General features: G+C 35.2%; 1 protein-coding gene across 3 annotated transcripts; it reads left to right on the top strand.

Moving 5' to 3' along the window:
• The first annotated feature begins 2,972 nt into the window (after positions 1–2,972).
• LOC134252010 (starch-binding domain-containing protein 1-like) lies at positions 2,973–11,993 on the top strand. Of its 3 annotated transcripts, none has more exons than XM_062734426.1 (3): positions 2,973–3,163; positions 9,449–9,685; positions 11,651–11,993. In XM_062734426.1, the coding sequence occupies exons 1-3, from the start codon at positions 3,010–3,012 to the stop codon at positions 11,869–11,871; spliced, it is 612 nt and encodes a 203-aa protein (XP_062590410.1). In that variant the 5' UTR covers positions 2,973–3,009; the 3' UTR covers positions 11,872–11,993. The 3 variants fall into 3 exon arrangements, with proteins under 3 accessions (XP_062590410.1, XP_062590412.1, XP_062590411.1); XM_062734428.1 differs by lacking the exon at positions 2,973–3,163 and adding an exon at positions 6,665–6,975; XM_062734427.1 differs by lacking the exon at positions 2,973–3,163 and adding an exon at positions 8,540–8,690.
• The last annotated feature ends 2,276 nt before the right edge of the window (positions 11,994–14,269 follow it).

Below are 14,269 nucleotides of genomic sequence, written 5' to 3'. Positions count from 1 at the left end.
CAAAAACATTAACCTGTTCACTCATGCAGAAAATGTAGGTCAGATTCAGCATCCGAAGCAAGCCTGGTAGTGTGCATCCTTAGATGTATCATCCGTGCAAGTTTGGTCAACATAGGGCTTATAGTTCCTTGGAAATCTTCCCAAGAACCACTTGGCTAGAAAAGCTGAAACTTATGTGGAAGCATCCTGGGGTAGTGTAGATTCTAAATTGTTCAAAGATTTTTAAAGATTTTTCCTATATATTTTAATGTAAAACTTTGATTTCTTATTGTGGCCCCGCCCAAACCCTGTGGGTCACACTTTGTACAATTTAGAATCTACACTACCCCCAGGATGCTTCCACATGTTTCAGCTTTTCTGGTCCAGTGGTTCATGAGAAGAAGATTTTCTAATGACCCCATCCTATTTTTGTCTTTTCTTGATTATCCCCCCTAGTGAGAGGACCTGGCCCTTTATTTTAACAATTTAAATTTCCCTTTACCTAAGGATGCTTTCTTGAGAAGAAGTCGAAAATGTGAAAAGTTTACAGACGGATGGACGACGGACAAAATGTGATCAGAAAAGCTCACTTGAGCCTTGGGTGAGCTAAAAAGAACCAAAGAACAACTTTACAAGGCCTTACCGGTAATGTCGTGAGTCTTTGCCACAAGCATATATAATATTATATTACAAATGTGGTATGTGGAATGTGGAATCTACGGCATTTAAAACACCATATCATGGAGGGGTATGGCACGCCAAATTCACAAAAATGAGCTAATCATAGTTTCACAATCGATAAACTAGATTTATCGGTTGTAAACTATAGTTTACAAACCGTAAACTATAGTTAACAACGTTAATCTATATTTCACATCTGTAAACCATAGTTAACGCGATAATCTATGTTTCACAACCGTAAACTATACTTAACATCGAAAACAATCATTTGCGATTGCAAAACATAGATTATCTATGGCACGCCAAATTCACAAAAATGAGCTAAACCTAGTTTCACATTTGATAAACTAGGTTTATCGACTGTTAACTATAGTTTACAAACCGTAAACTATAGTTAACGATTCGTTAAGTATAGTTTTCATCTGTAAAACTATATTTAACGGTTGTTAACTATAGTTTACGAATGCTAATCTAAGTTTATCTGTCTGTAAAATGCGTTAACAATATATTTTGTTGATAAACATAGATTCACGTTTGTAAACTATAGTTTACAATCGTAAACTATATAGTTAAGAGTTGTTAATCATAGTTTCACAAATCCTGAAACTATATTTATCAGATCGTAATCTATAGTTAACGGTTTGTAAACTTTAGTTTACAAATCGTGAAACTGTATTTATCAGATAATCTTTGTTTTGCGATCGCAAATGATTGTTCCCGTTGTTAAGTATAGTTTACGATTGTGAAACATAGATTATCGCGTTAGCTATGGTTTACGGATGTAAAATATAGATTAACGTTGTTAGCTATAGTTTACAGTCCGTAAACTATAGTTTACAACCGATAAACCTAGTTTATCGACTGTGAAACTATGTTTTGCTCATTTTTGTGAATTTGGCGTGCCATATAATTATCTGATAAATACAGTTTCACGATTTGTAAACTATAGTTTACAAACCGTTAACTATAGTTAACGATCTGATAAATATAGTTTCACGATTTGTGAAACTATGATTAACAACTCTTAACTATAGTTTACAATTGTAAACTATAGTTTACAAACGTGAATCTATGTTTATCAACAAAATCTATTGTTAACGCTTATTACAGACAGATAAACTTAGATTATCATTCGTAAACTATAGTTAACAACCGTTAAATATAGTTTTACAGATGACAACTATACTTAACGAATCGTTAACTATAGTTTACGGTATGTAAACTATAGTTTACAGTCGATAAACCTAGTTTATCAAATGTGAAACTATGATTATCTCATTTTTGTGAATTTGGCGTGCCATACAAATCATAGTTTCACAATCGATAAACTAGGTTTATCGGTTGTAAACTATAGTTTACGGACTGTAAACTATAGTTAACAACGTTAATCTATATTTTACATCTGTAAACTATGGTTAATGCGATAATCTATGTTTCACAACCGTAAACTATACTTAAGACCGAAAACTCTCATTTGCGATTGCAAAACATAGATTATCTGATAAATACAGTTTCACGATTTGTAAACTATAGTTTACAAACCGTTACTATAGTTAACGATCAGATAAATATAGTTTTACGATTTGTGAAACTATGATTAACAACTCTTAACTATAGTTTACGATTGTAAACTATAGTTTACAAACGTGAATCTATGTTTATCAACAAAATCTATTGTTAACGCTTATTACAGACAGATAAACTTAGATTAGCATTCGTAAACTATAGTTAACAACCGTTAAATATAGTTTTACAGATGAAAACTATACTTAACGAATCGTTAACTATAGTTTACGGTTTGTAAACTATAGTTTACAGTCGATAAACCTAGTTTATCAAATGTGAAACTATGATTATCTCATTTTTGTGAATTTGGCGTGCCATAGAGGGGTCTAGAGGTTAAAGCTGAACAGGACTGGTAAATGGCCATACGCCATATTCGATCATACAATCTCAGAAAGCGCTGGGTTATACCCATCGTATTCATTACGCCTTGTCACGAGTATCGGCGTGGAATGGCGACATGGGTTTGATGATTTTCATGTACTGCCTTTTTTAAATATTTATTTTATTGCAGTTACGTAAAGAAATATATTTTGTCGCTACATGTACCGAGTGCTGCGTAGCATGCGTCCGCCTACGTTACCTACGCTTTAGCCCCCTCCCCCAACCAAACAACCAACAAAAAAAATGTTTACTCACAAAAATTGACTCACGGTGACGCCAATTAAAACGATTCCAATGTATAAGCATTATTTTTTGACAGAGATATGACTCATAATTGGTAACCATAGAGTGTATACTATGACGTCATAATAGTGTTCGGATGAAACAGAAAGAACGTCCAAGATGGATAGAGATATCGTAATAGATTCCCACGACAAATTCGTTTGGACCACATTTCAGACAGAATTCGTTGTACAACATGAAGAACACGTAGTAGCCATCAGCGGATCTCTAGTAGAAATTGGCCAATGGAACATTCGACAGGCTGTAATGTTAGGTATTTAAATATTGTAACTTTTATCAAGTAAATGTTATTAAATGTGTTGAAATTAATGATTATTTCAAATAAGTTTTTCCAAAATAAATAAACAGAATTCACAAAAAAAAATCTGTTGATCAATGTACTTTTTCGTGAACATCAATAATCTGAGAACAGATGCGATTTTTTTAAGAAAGCTAAATTTAAATTCAAAGTAACCCTTTCAACCGAGCTTGTTGTTAAAAAGATATGCAGCCCCTGACAAAGATTTCCTTATACTGCATGGATGGAGTTTGCTGCAAAGTTTAATGATACTGTCTTTCGTTCATTAACTTGTCTCCCGTTTTCATGAAAGCGAGGGGACATTAAATCTCATTCGTCTGTAAGTCTGTCAGTCTGTCAAAATTCAACCTTGGTCATATCTTTTGATTGAAAAGAATAGAGGGCTATAGAGAGAATATTAGACACGCATATTACCTGTGACAAGACCTTTCTAAATACACTATGATTTTTGACCCCGTGACCTTGACCTAAAATTTGACCTACTTAAAAAAATAAACGTGATTTTGAATTGGCCATAGCTTTTAAATAAGAAGAGATAGGGCTTTCATATTAAAGATGTACAAGTTTATCTTTTAAAAAGATAGGTGAGCTAGCGCCGTAGCAATTTTTAATCTCAGAAAGGAAGATCCGTGATCAAGTGATTTATTTTGCTGAATTCTTTAATTTTTATCGAGGCTGGAGAGTGATAAAGTTATTATTCTTTTGTGAAGCGTATTTTATAGACACATAGGTAAAGAAACAAGGGGGATGGGTGACCTATTGGAGTTTTGTCGCAACGGAACATATATGACCTTTAGTGGAAGGGGGGGGGGGGCTCTATATAATATGAAGAAGGTGCCGATTGAGACATTGCATGTATGAGCTGATTTAAAGAAGAGAATTTCTTGGCAATTTAGCAAAGAAAATACAAGGGAGTTGAAAGGAATATAGAAAGTAACTCTAAGTGTATGCTGTAAAGAGTTTTGCAGAGAGTTTGGAACGCAGGTGAAGTAGCTTGGTCCTTTGGGTCATCTTTGTCAAGATATGTTAGGTTAAAAGCCATACACATCAGAATTTTTTAAACACAAATAGTGGATTTATTCGTTATTTTTAGTGTAAATTCTTGCTTCTGTTTCTGGAATTTGTAAGATTGGCTGAATTGACCAATCAGAAATTAGAATCTATCTTTGATTGTGCTTAGATGTAAAAAAAAAAAAAAAAAAAAAAAAAAACTCCCTTGTCATTGTTTAGAACAATCAGATAATGACTCGGGCTTTTCCGTCAGCAAAAAAACCTTCAGAATTTGAAATATTATAAATATGAAGTTATCTTTAAAGTCTAAGCTATACAATAAATAAACAGTTATTTCATGCTACAACATGATACAACGAAATTGTTATCGTACGGTCTATCTGTAGTAGTTTTCCCAGTTTTCCCAGAATGCACGACCATGGCGGCCGAGCATGCGTATTCAAGGAATTTGGACTACGAGCGCTAGCAATAATACCTATGACAGGACCTTTCTAGATACAATATGATTTTTTGACTTCATGACCTTGACCTTGAAGTTCGACCTTCTTTTTAAAAACTTTAACCTTGGCAATAGCTTTTGAATGAGAAGAGATAGGACTTTTCCTGTGACAAGACAGACCCGATTTTTTTTTAAATCAACTTCGGTGAAAACTGAAAGGGCGTTCATATTTGACATAATTTGCTTGTAAATGACATTTCACTCACAAAGACACCGAAAGCAGGGGATCACTGTTCTTTGAATTTGCTTGTTTATTACAGTGACACCATCATTGAATTGATAACTAGAAATTAACAATTATCAACGGCAAGCGGTATATCTAGTCTTCCCGACTCCCGACGCCCGACTCCCGACGGTCCCGGATTTGGGATTTTTAGCGATTTCTTTTTTACCGGTGCACAGATTTTATTCAAACTTTTCAGGCACATTTTCTGGGTTTATATGAATTCATTAGTGCATAAAAACTTTAGGTAACTTGTCTTTTTATTACTGAACCAGATGTTTCACCTGCCAAAAAGCGGTAAATCTAGTACTCTGTTATAAATGTTAAAACCAAAAACGGACACCGATGTTTTCGTAGAATTGTGATTAAAAACAACAAAATGAAGAATAATTTTTTCAACAAATAAGCGGAAAACCTCATTTACATACCAGATAATTTGTACGCCTAAAAACACCCATATAATTTCTTTTTTCCTTGTATAAATCGTTCATTGCCACATTATGTTCACAGGCTCTACGTACGACATTGACATATATATACGTCGGAGCCCCCCCCCCCTTTATTAATTAATTTATTTTTATTTGACTTTACTTTTTGTTGACTGATTTTAAGTTAACTCTAAATTCTACTCATCGTATGAAAACCTACACAATGACAAAAACGTTATCAGATTACCAGTAATATTTTAAGGACCATGGTTTGTCCCCGGATACATGTTATGTTAACAAGTCATGGTTAATACTAATAGCTTTGATTTAGAAGCAGTTTACAATACATAATTACTTTTTTTTAATTTGACAGAATATATCTCCATTTTCATTGTATCAGCCAGGTGATTAGGAAATTAATTTTTTAACCCAAGCTAACACTGCTTTAATAAAGCTTTTATAATAAGTGATTATCTTCTTCATTAACAGGTTTAAAAGGAACCCGACTTTAAAATTAAATTGTTCATACTTTTTTAACACCTTCAATTTCACTGAAACACTAATTCTATCTTTTTAAAAGAAGAAATATCTTCCCAAATAATATCAATATTATGATCTACGAAACCTCACGTCTCCGCTCATCGCTATGTATCGATAATTAATTAGTATAACTCTTAATTAAAAGAAAAATAAAATATGTGAGTTTCAGTGCGTACAAAAATAAAATGTGTGAGTTTCAGTGCGTACAAATTATCTAGCATTTAAATGAGGTTTTTCAGTTATTTGTTAAAAAAATATTTTCTTCATTTTGTTGTTTTAATCGCGATTTTACGAAAACATCAGTGTCCGTTTTTGGTTTTTACATTTATAACAGAGTACTAGATTTACCGCTTTTTGGCAGGTGATACTGCTGATTCAGTAATAAAAAGACAAGTTTCCTAAAGTTTTTATGCACTAATGAATTTATATAAACCCAGAAAATGTGCCTGAAAAGTTTGAATAAAATCTGTGCACCGGTAAAAAAGAAATCGCTAAAATCCTAAATCCGGGACCGTCGGGAGTCGGGAGTCGGGAAGACTAGATATACCGCTTGCCATTATCAACAATTTTGCATATGGGGTGGGGGTGGGAGTCAGATTGGATCATTAAATTCTGCATTCTTTTTTAATACCTTTTTCTTCAAGTATCCTGAATAAAGAAGTTATTCCGTCAGTTCAAAAAGCACTGCACCATTACGATACTGTAAAAAAAAAACTGTCAAAATTGTAAGTACCAAAGTGGGGACGGATCTTGCTGGACGTTTCACATATAACATGTAGCTTCTGTTAACACCGCACGCTTACCAAGGCCCCTATAACTGCCTTGTCCTTGAGTTTCACGCTGTTTAATCGCGGTATTGTTTTTGTCGTACCATTTAAAACATGTTTATCGAGCAAATCTGAGGCATGCATTAGTAATATAAATATGTCTGTCGAGGGTGAGGTTGGATTAATCTGTATATGCTTTGAGACGCAGTATAAGACAGATGTACACGGCAAATGTTTGGCTGTTTGTGGTTCTTTGCCTGCGATTGGAAACTGGGATGTTAAAAACGCAGTCATTACAGGTGGGATCGTTATATATGTCAATGTATAGAGTCTTTATTTTTGATTTATTCAAACATATAATATTCAGGCGCGGATCCAGAAATTTTTTTCCAGGGGGGGTCCACCCCAGTTAAAAAAAATCCAATCCCAGAAATTTCTTGAAAAGCAAAAAAAAAAACAAAAAAAACAAAAACAAAAAAAACAAAAACGTTAACTCTCCCGAACGTGAAAAACCTATTTCGCGGGGGGGGGGGGGGGGGGGGGGGGGGGGCAGTAGTGAATGACTTCTATTGCCTCAAATCTCTCACATTTCATACCCATTTCACACATATTCATGTTCACCAGGAGGGGGGGTCAGCGTTTTCCGGGGGGGGGGGGTCCAAGGTGACTTTTCTCTTGCTTTAGTATATACATTTATTAACCGTGGAAATTCCAGGGGGGGGGGGGGGTCCGGACCCACCCGACCCCCCCCCCCTCTAGATCCGCGCATGAATATTCACAGGATTTGAAACCGTATTCACCGGGTGATCATTTCGTGAGCAGCGGGGATTGTGACGTCAATTCAACGTTATGAAAGTCAATCATAGACTATTATCCAGCCATTACACATTGAGGTCATGTACACGAAGTAAAAACACGGAAGTTTCGCCGTGGTTGTCTGAACATTTTTTTTTCTTCATTTTATTTTGAAAGTCTATCTCATAAGTCATAAACATATTTTAGGACAATATTAGCTTCTAGTTGATTCGATACGCAAGAATGTACTCTTCAAACGACAAGTTTATAATTCTAGATAAGCTATTGACAAATAAGTTGATGAAACAAGAATATCAAATTCTTATTCATCCATGGTACCTAGTCATCATTTCGCAAGCTATGATCGATATTTCACACTGAATTATCTGTGAATTTTTCCATTTTTCCGGATCATAACAAGGAGCACACGGCGGGTGTGACCGATGGCAGGAGATGATTACTCCTCCATGATACCTGATCCCACATCTGGTGTTTTTAGAGGTCCGTATCTGCTGTGCTCCCATCCTTCCGTGTTGTTTTAATGGACTTTTGAATTTAATGGCATTGATGCTATTTGTTGTTTCCATATTGCATTATTGAAAAGAATGTTAATATGACATCATAATCGCTAAAATTCTAGTATCATATGCCGAGGCGTTGTAAGAGTAGTTAAGTCCAAAGGGAGACCACAGGATCATGAAACTCACATTCATGACATTGACCAAATATTTAGAGAACAGCATTCTAATCTGGTTGTGCATTTTTTGTTCAAAAATTAACTAAAAACAAACAAAAACAGATGTAATGTAGAGTTACACTAATATGACTTAAAGTTCACGAAAAAATATATATATGTTCAATTATGTAGAGTTTTTAAGCCTGGTAACTGCAATTTTTTGCCAACTATACGAAAAACAATTATTAAGGTCATTAGTAAGTATTGCAAACAAAACACAAATTCGAAAATTTAATCAAAAGATATATAATGCTTATGCTGGCCTCCGGGATCTTTGTTGTGACGTCACAATGCAAACGATGCAATCTAACGTCACAATCAGCATAGTTTCACACTATATGTTTCCCTCGTCGTCATCAGAGACCATGGTTGGGTTAGAAATAGTTTGTGATTACATGCTCCCGGATAATAATTTGGCCCTAGCAATAAGTGGGTCTATCAAGGAGTTCGGTGGCTGGAATATCAAAGAGGCCAAAATAGCAGGTAGATATATACTAAATTGCTGGAATCTTTTCGGTAGTTATTAAAATGTTATATGTTGCCAAGGGATTGAAGGACGTGGCCGTGGGGTAGCCTTTCTTCCATTGTCTTTCTCCATTTTACAGAATTTTTCTGCTTTTACCCTTTCATAGATTTAATACTTATGTCGTTTGCTATTTATTAGAAATTCAATTAATTGTCATTACTAGTACTCATTATTTGAATTTCTAATAATTCAGTAATTAGTAAACGGCACTTCTGAGTTCTGACATAAAATCTTATTTGACAGTAATGTCAATCGACCGCAATAAAAACCACATGTAAAATCGTTGCATTATGCATGCATTGATTTAAATGTATTGCAGTTTGTTCTGACTTTTGATTTAAAAAATTGGGTCCGGGTTCGGTGCTTTGTTCGGAAATAAATTAGATTCTCGTATTATAGACGAACCATTGGCTTCAAAAAATGAAAGAAATATTAATAAACCCCTTGAGCTTAGATTGTTAAAAGCTTAGCTGAACCTGAGTGAAATATGTAAAGAATAAAATAAGAATGCCTTCTGGAGACAACATTGGGTTTTTTTTTAGCGATTCTACTAAACAATCCCATTTACCGTAGATATTGGAAGAGTTCTTATACATACATGTAAGTTTTTCTTGACTCCACAGTTTGAGCATCGAGTGGAGTTTATTTGTTCATGCGTGAAAAAAGTGAGTTACTTACATATGTATATTAATTTTAATTTCTTTCTTCATTACAGATGAAAAGCCAGAAAACTCTGGAAAATGGATAGTTTCACTCCATCTACCTGCTAATGTAAAATTCGAATGGAAATGGGTAGTGGTATGGCGGAACACCCGCATCGCCTTCCGATGGGAGGAACGTCAGAATAGAGTAACAGAAGTCGGGGAACACAGCTTCGTGTGTCACGCCTACTGGAATTCTGATCCGACATACGAATTCCTACCAGAATCACCGAGTATGAACACGGACAAAGGTAAGGGGGCTAACACAGAGAAAAATACTTCAAGAGATTGTGTATCTTTTTTACTCTTAGAAGTTTTTTTTTATTTGTTTGGGAGGGGGGGGGGGGTAAAGGTCAAAGTAAGTCAATTCTTTGTTAGGTCCGGGTCACGTGAAAGGCATAGCCCTAAAAGATTTTTGTCTGTTTTAAAATTGTTAGTTGATACTCTAAGTCTTCACCCAGGGCCATTGAGCAGCGAGGGATTTTTTTTCTTCTGTGCCAGCACTTACTGCGACACAAGACCTCGGTTTATACGGTCTCATCCAAAGGACCAGTCTCAACTTTCCGTAGTAAGAATCGATCTTCAAAAGTTAAAAGTTAACGACCAACTTCTTACTCCGCAACTTTAGAGCAGACGCTCTAACCACTGCGCCTTGTGGCGACCACAATAAGTCAACCCGACAAACCCCAAATTATTGTGTAGAATGGCACAAACTATGTGCGGTGTACATGCTTTCATTTGTGTTTTTAAGTACACTTCTCACTTTACCATGGACTTTCAGTAGGGCGTGACATTTTCGGTGAGCACTACGTAATTAACGTCTGTCAAATGGCAAATAGATTTTCAATGGTTAAGAAATTAATAACATCAGGAACTTTAAAATTGTTGTTGTCAACGATGAGACGACTTAAGCCCCACCTCTCTGCCATGCGAGACACTGTTATTGGATATTTACTACACTCGTTGACATTCGCCCGAATTTCTATCCCGTGTTTATTTCAACAGTGAATGTCGGAAAGCTGTGTAAATTTCAGACGCTAATTATGTAACGTCGAGAATGCCACGCCTTAGTTACTGAAAGTCCAAGGTTAATTGAGAATTGTACGTACTAATCCTGGTCCGTTGTCCAATCTTCTTTTGGAATGTAATGAGCGGTGTCCTCACTGTCCTGTGGGTGTGCACAAAGATTTAGGGGTTGGTTATGTTATAATTATCACTGTAATTCCAGCTGAGTATACATATCAACTGCCTCAAACATTTTATGCGCAGTGGTAGTCAATGGTTGAATGTGATGAGATGCCCTGTAAATATATATGCAATAAGTTATAAGACTTTCCAGTTCACATCGACATAATCCCCATCCTTAAACTCTTTTTAATTTCTAAGAAGTAGACAAACCATCTTTCGATGATGAATTGTAGATGTACAATAAGGATCGAGAATTTTTCATCTCTACTCTGGGGGGCTAACTACCGGTAGGGGTCGAAAGATGACGATTTTTGACATCTTCCTCATACTCCTTTATATTTCAAAAAGTTTCCCCATTCATCTTTTGGAAAGTGATATGTGGTGTCCTTGTTATCACTGTGAAGGGGAAGCAACGTTTTATTTTCTGGTTTCCAGAAATCCTCTTAAATTTTTGGGACGAAAATGTATTTTTTAAAAGCGCAAAGCCATTTTTTTTTTTACAAAACTCTTATTAAAGAGAGAATTTATGCTTCATTACATTTTTCAGTTTCAATCGTTAATGAATTGATTTTGTGAATTATTTATATATGAGGCAGGGGCGGATCCAGGAATTGAAGTTGGGGGGGGGGGGGCGCAAGATTTAGGCAGGGGGTCTGGGAGCCGCCTTGAGGCCCCCAGTGGGTCCAGGGCAAAGACCTGGTGGGGCCCAGGGGGCGAAGCCCCCGGAAGCTCATGGATTCTAGAGGTTTTGTAGGGCAAAAATTAGGTCTACCGAGTAGACATTTTAAACATCTTCTCAACAAAACTATGTTTTATGCTAACTTTGACAATTTTAGGGGGGGTGCGCCCCCCTTAAATCCGCCACTGTGAGGCACGTGGGTCATAGGCTCGCCTGAACATTTGATGTAATTTGATACGTTTATGAGTATAATCTTTAGAATGCTATTTGGGCTTCTTCATTGAGCATAGACTTTTTAGGATGTTTTGGTGTTTTTATAGATGAACAAATTTTGAATCTAACTTTGTAGGTGATAACTGGACAACTGAAGATGATAAACAGTTAGAAAAGCTTGCCGATAATGAGACACTCGAGGATAAACAGAGTCACAAAAGCGTTTATTTTATTGCTAGTTACATTGGATACCTGGTATCGTGGTCACTGCAGAGTCTTAAAACCAAAGTGATGTCATTCTTTTATGGAGTGGGTGGACTTTTCCGGCGAAGCAATGCGCATGATCACGCCGATTAAACTTTATTTTTGCACACAATTCACGTATAGCTGTGATTATATCTAAATTGTGTTCACTTGTGCATACATGAATTATATCCATGTACATGTATATTTTTATTGCTTTATGCAAAAGAGAGGAACTGCTAATTTTATCGTCATTACCCATTAGAAGAGTATTTTTAAATATGAAGGTTATACCTAGTATTCAAATCTTGTCATATGAAATATAATTTATGTTCAAAAAAGTAAATAATGATTAACTTTTAACGTATTTATGCATTGAAGATAGATATTTGTATAAAGTGAAATAAATGACGATGAACATCATTTTCCCTTCTTGTATCATGTTTCTTTATTGTGATAAAGTATTAGTATCGTTTGACTACTTTATCATCAACTCGATGAATTTTGCCAAACTGTACATGGTCATGGGTAAAAAAAATTTGGAACAGTATCTATTCAACAGATTCTCAGTCTTATACATATACTTGTAACTCTATTTTGACAATTAATAGCAGTCAGAACTTGATTTCATTTTGTCAGTGAAAGATCGAGTTGTAGAAACTAGAGAGAACAAGATGTGTTTGTGAAACACTATGCATCCGGCGGCAACACCGTTCGAAAAAGCTATTAGCATATACATGTAGGTCACAGTCAAGGTCTAAAGGTCATTGGTCTTTATTGGTGTCATTTGATCACGGAAATTTTCTTATATTCTGATTGGTCATCTACTAACTTTTAAATTTTGTTAAAGATATTTTATTTTCTACACAAAAGTACGTTGATTCGGTATATCCAACTGAACTCTGAATAATATACCTCAGAGGATGATACATAATGGAGATGTACTATCATTCCATTAACAGCGTGTCACTTTGCTTGATCAACCGTGGAAAAAATTTCACAATTGATTACCATATCATTGATCGACTGGATGTTTGGTTTGAATGAAATCAATACTACTTTGCATATGAAAACAGAATCCAACAGTACCCCGATAACACTGACCAATCGAATTGAATGATTGTTTTCCAGCGCGGTATTTGTAGTCACCGACAACACGTGGACGGCTGCATTTCATTTCCGGAATTTTTGGTAATTATCATTTTTTCATTTCCGACATTTTTCATTTTTCATTTCCGACATTTTTTGTTTTCATTTCCGACATTTTTTCAAATACATATGTAGTACTTACAGTAACAGATTTGAATATTTTACGTATGAAAAATTTAAAGAAAAAAATCATAAATAAAAACATTGAAATCCATTATCTGAGTTTTGTAAATCTATCAATGACTTGGACATAAGTGTGGTGCTGTCACTGACATTTAATTTAGTGCACATTAGATGTGATGAAAAACTTTATGCTCTTCAAACTCTTTTATTTAGTGCTACGTGTATGCATATATGTGTAGATGTTTTTAATCAATATTCTGTAAGAAATACTTTTAAATTCCATTTTCACTTACATTGAATTGCCGCACAGGTAAATTCCGGAAATGAAAACAAAATTATGTCGGAAATGAAAACAAAAAATGTCGGAAATGAAATAAAAAAATGTCGGAAATGCTATGCATATTTCCGGAAATGAAATGCAGCGCTCGAGCGACGTGGACAGTCCAAGCCCGTTTACTGTCCCCCAAAAAGCACGTGTCATATTTGTTGCGATTTGAACGAATGGAGTTAATTTTGACCAATACGTATGAGAATATCTAAAAGGTTGATATAAGTAAGGTTGTACTTTGAAACTATTATAATATATATATTATATTGTGTAAAGCGATCAATTCCATCATTATAAAAACTTGCTTTGTCTGTCCACATGTGATTATTGTTTAATGCATTCCCGTGAACAACTCATTTAATACGATTGGTCAGTATTGTAAGTGGTATTGCTGGGTTCTGTATTTCATATGCAAAGTAGTTTTGCTTTCATTGAAATCAAACATCCAATCGATGAGTAATTTAAGGAATAACTGTCTTATTTTTCGAATTCATGAAGTGATCAATGGATTGGCTTGTGTGATAATTTGCATAAACGCCGAAGGGGTTTATGCATAAAATTATCACACAAGCCAATCCATTGATCATCTTCATGAATTCGAAAAATCTGACAGTTATTCCTTATATTTACATGCTTTGATTCCGCCAATCCACGGGCTCCAAGCCTGCTTCTCTCTAGGTGTTGTCCCGCCCTGCACGTGGTTTTTTTTGGAACCGCGCCAAGACATTCATGAGGAAATAAATTACATTTACAATTGGTAATTTTATCTCGGACAAAGACATTGGAAATGTAAATATATGGTAATCAACATGTGAAACTTGGCCACGCTCGATTGAGCAAAGTGACACGCTGTTATTGGAATGATAGTAATTAAGAATTGAAACAATACAAAGTATGGGAAGTGGAATCAGC

The sequence above is a fragment of the Saccostrea cucullata genome, unplaced genomic scaffold, assembly GCF_032062105.1.
Source record: "Saccostrea cucullata isolate Sc308-1 unplaced genomic scaffold, CSIRO_AGI_Scuc_v1 ctg6, whole genome shotgun sequence".
Classification (NCBI taxonomy): Eukaryota; Metazoa; Mollusca; class Bivalvia; order Ostreida; family Ostreidae; genus Saccostrea; species Saccostrea cuccullata.
This window is presented reverse-complemented; position numbering and strand designations above follow the sequence as displayed.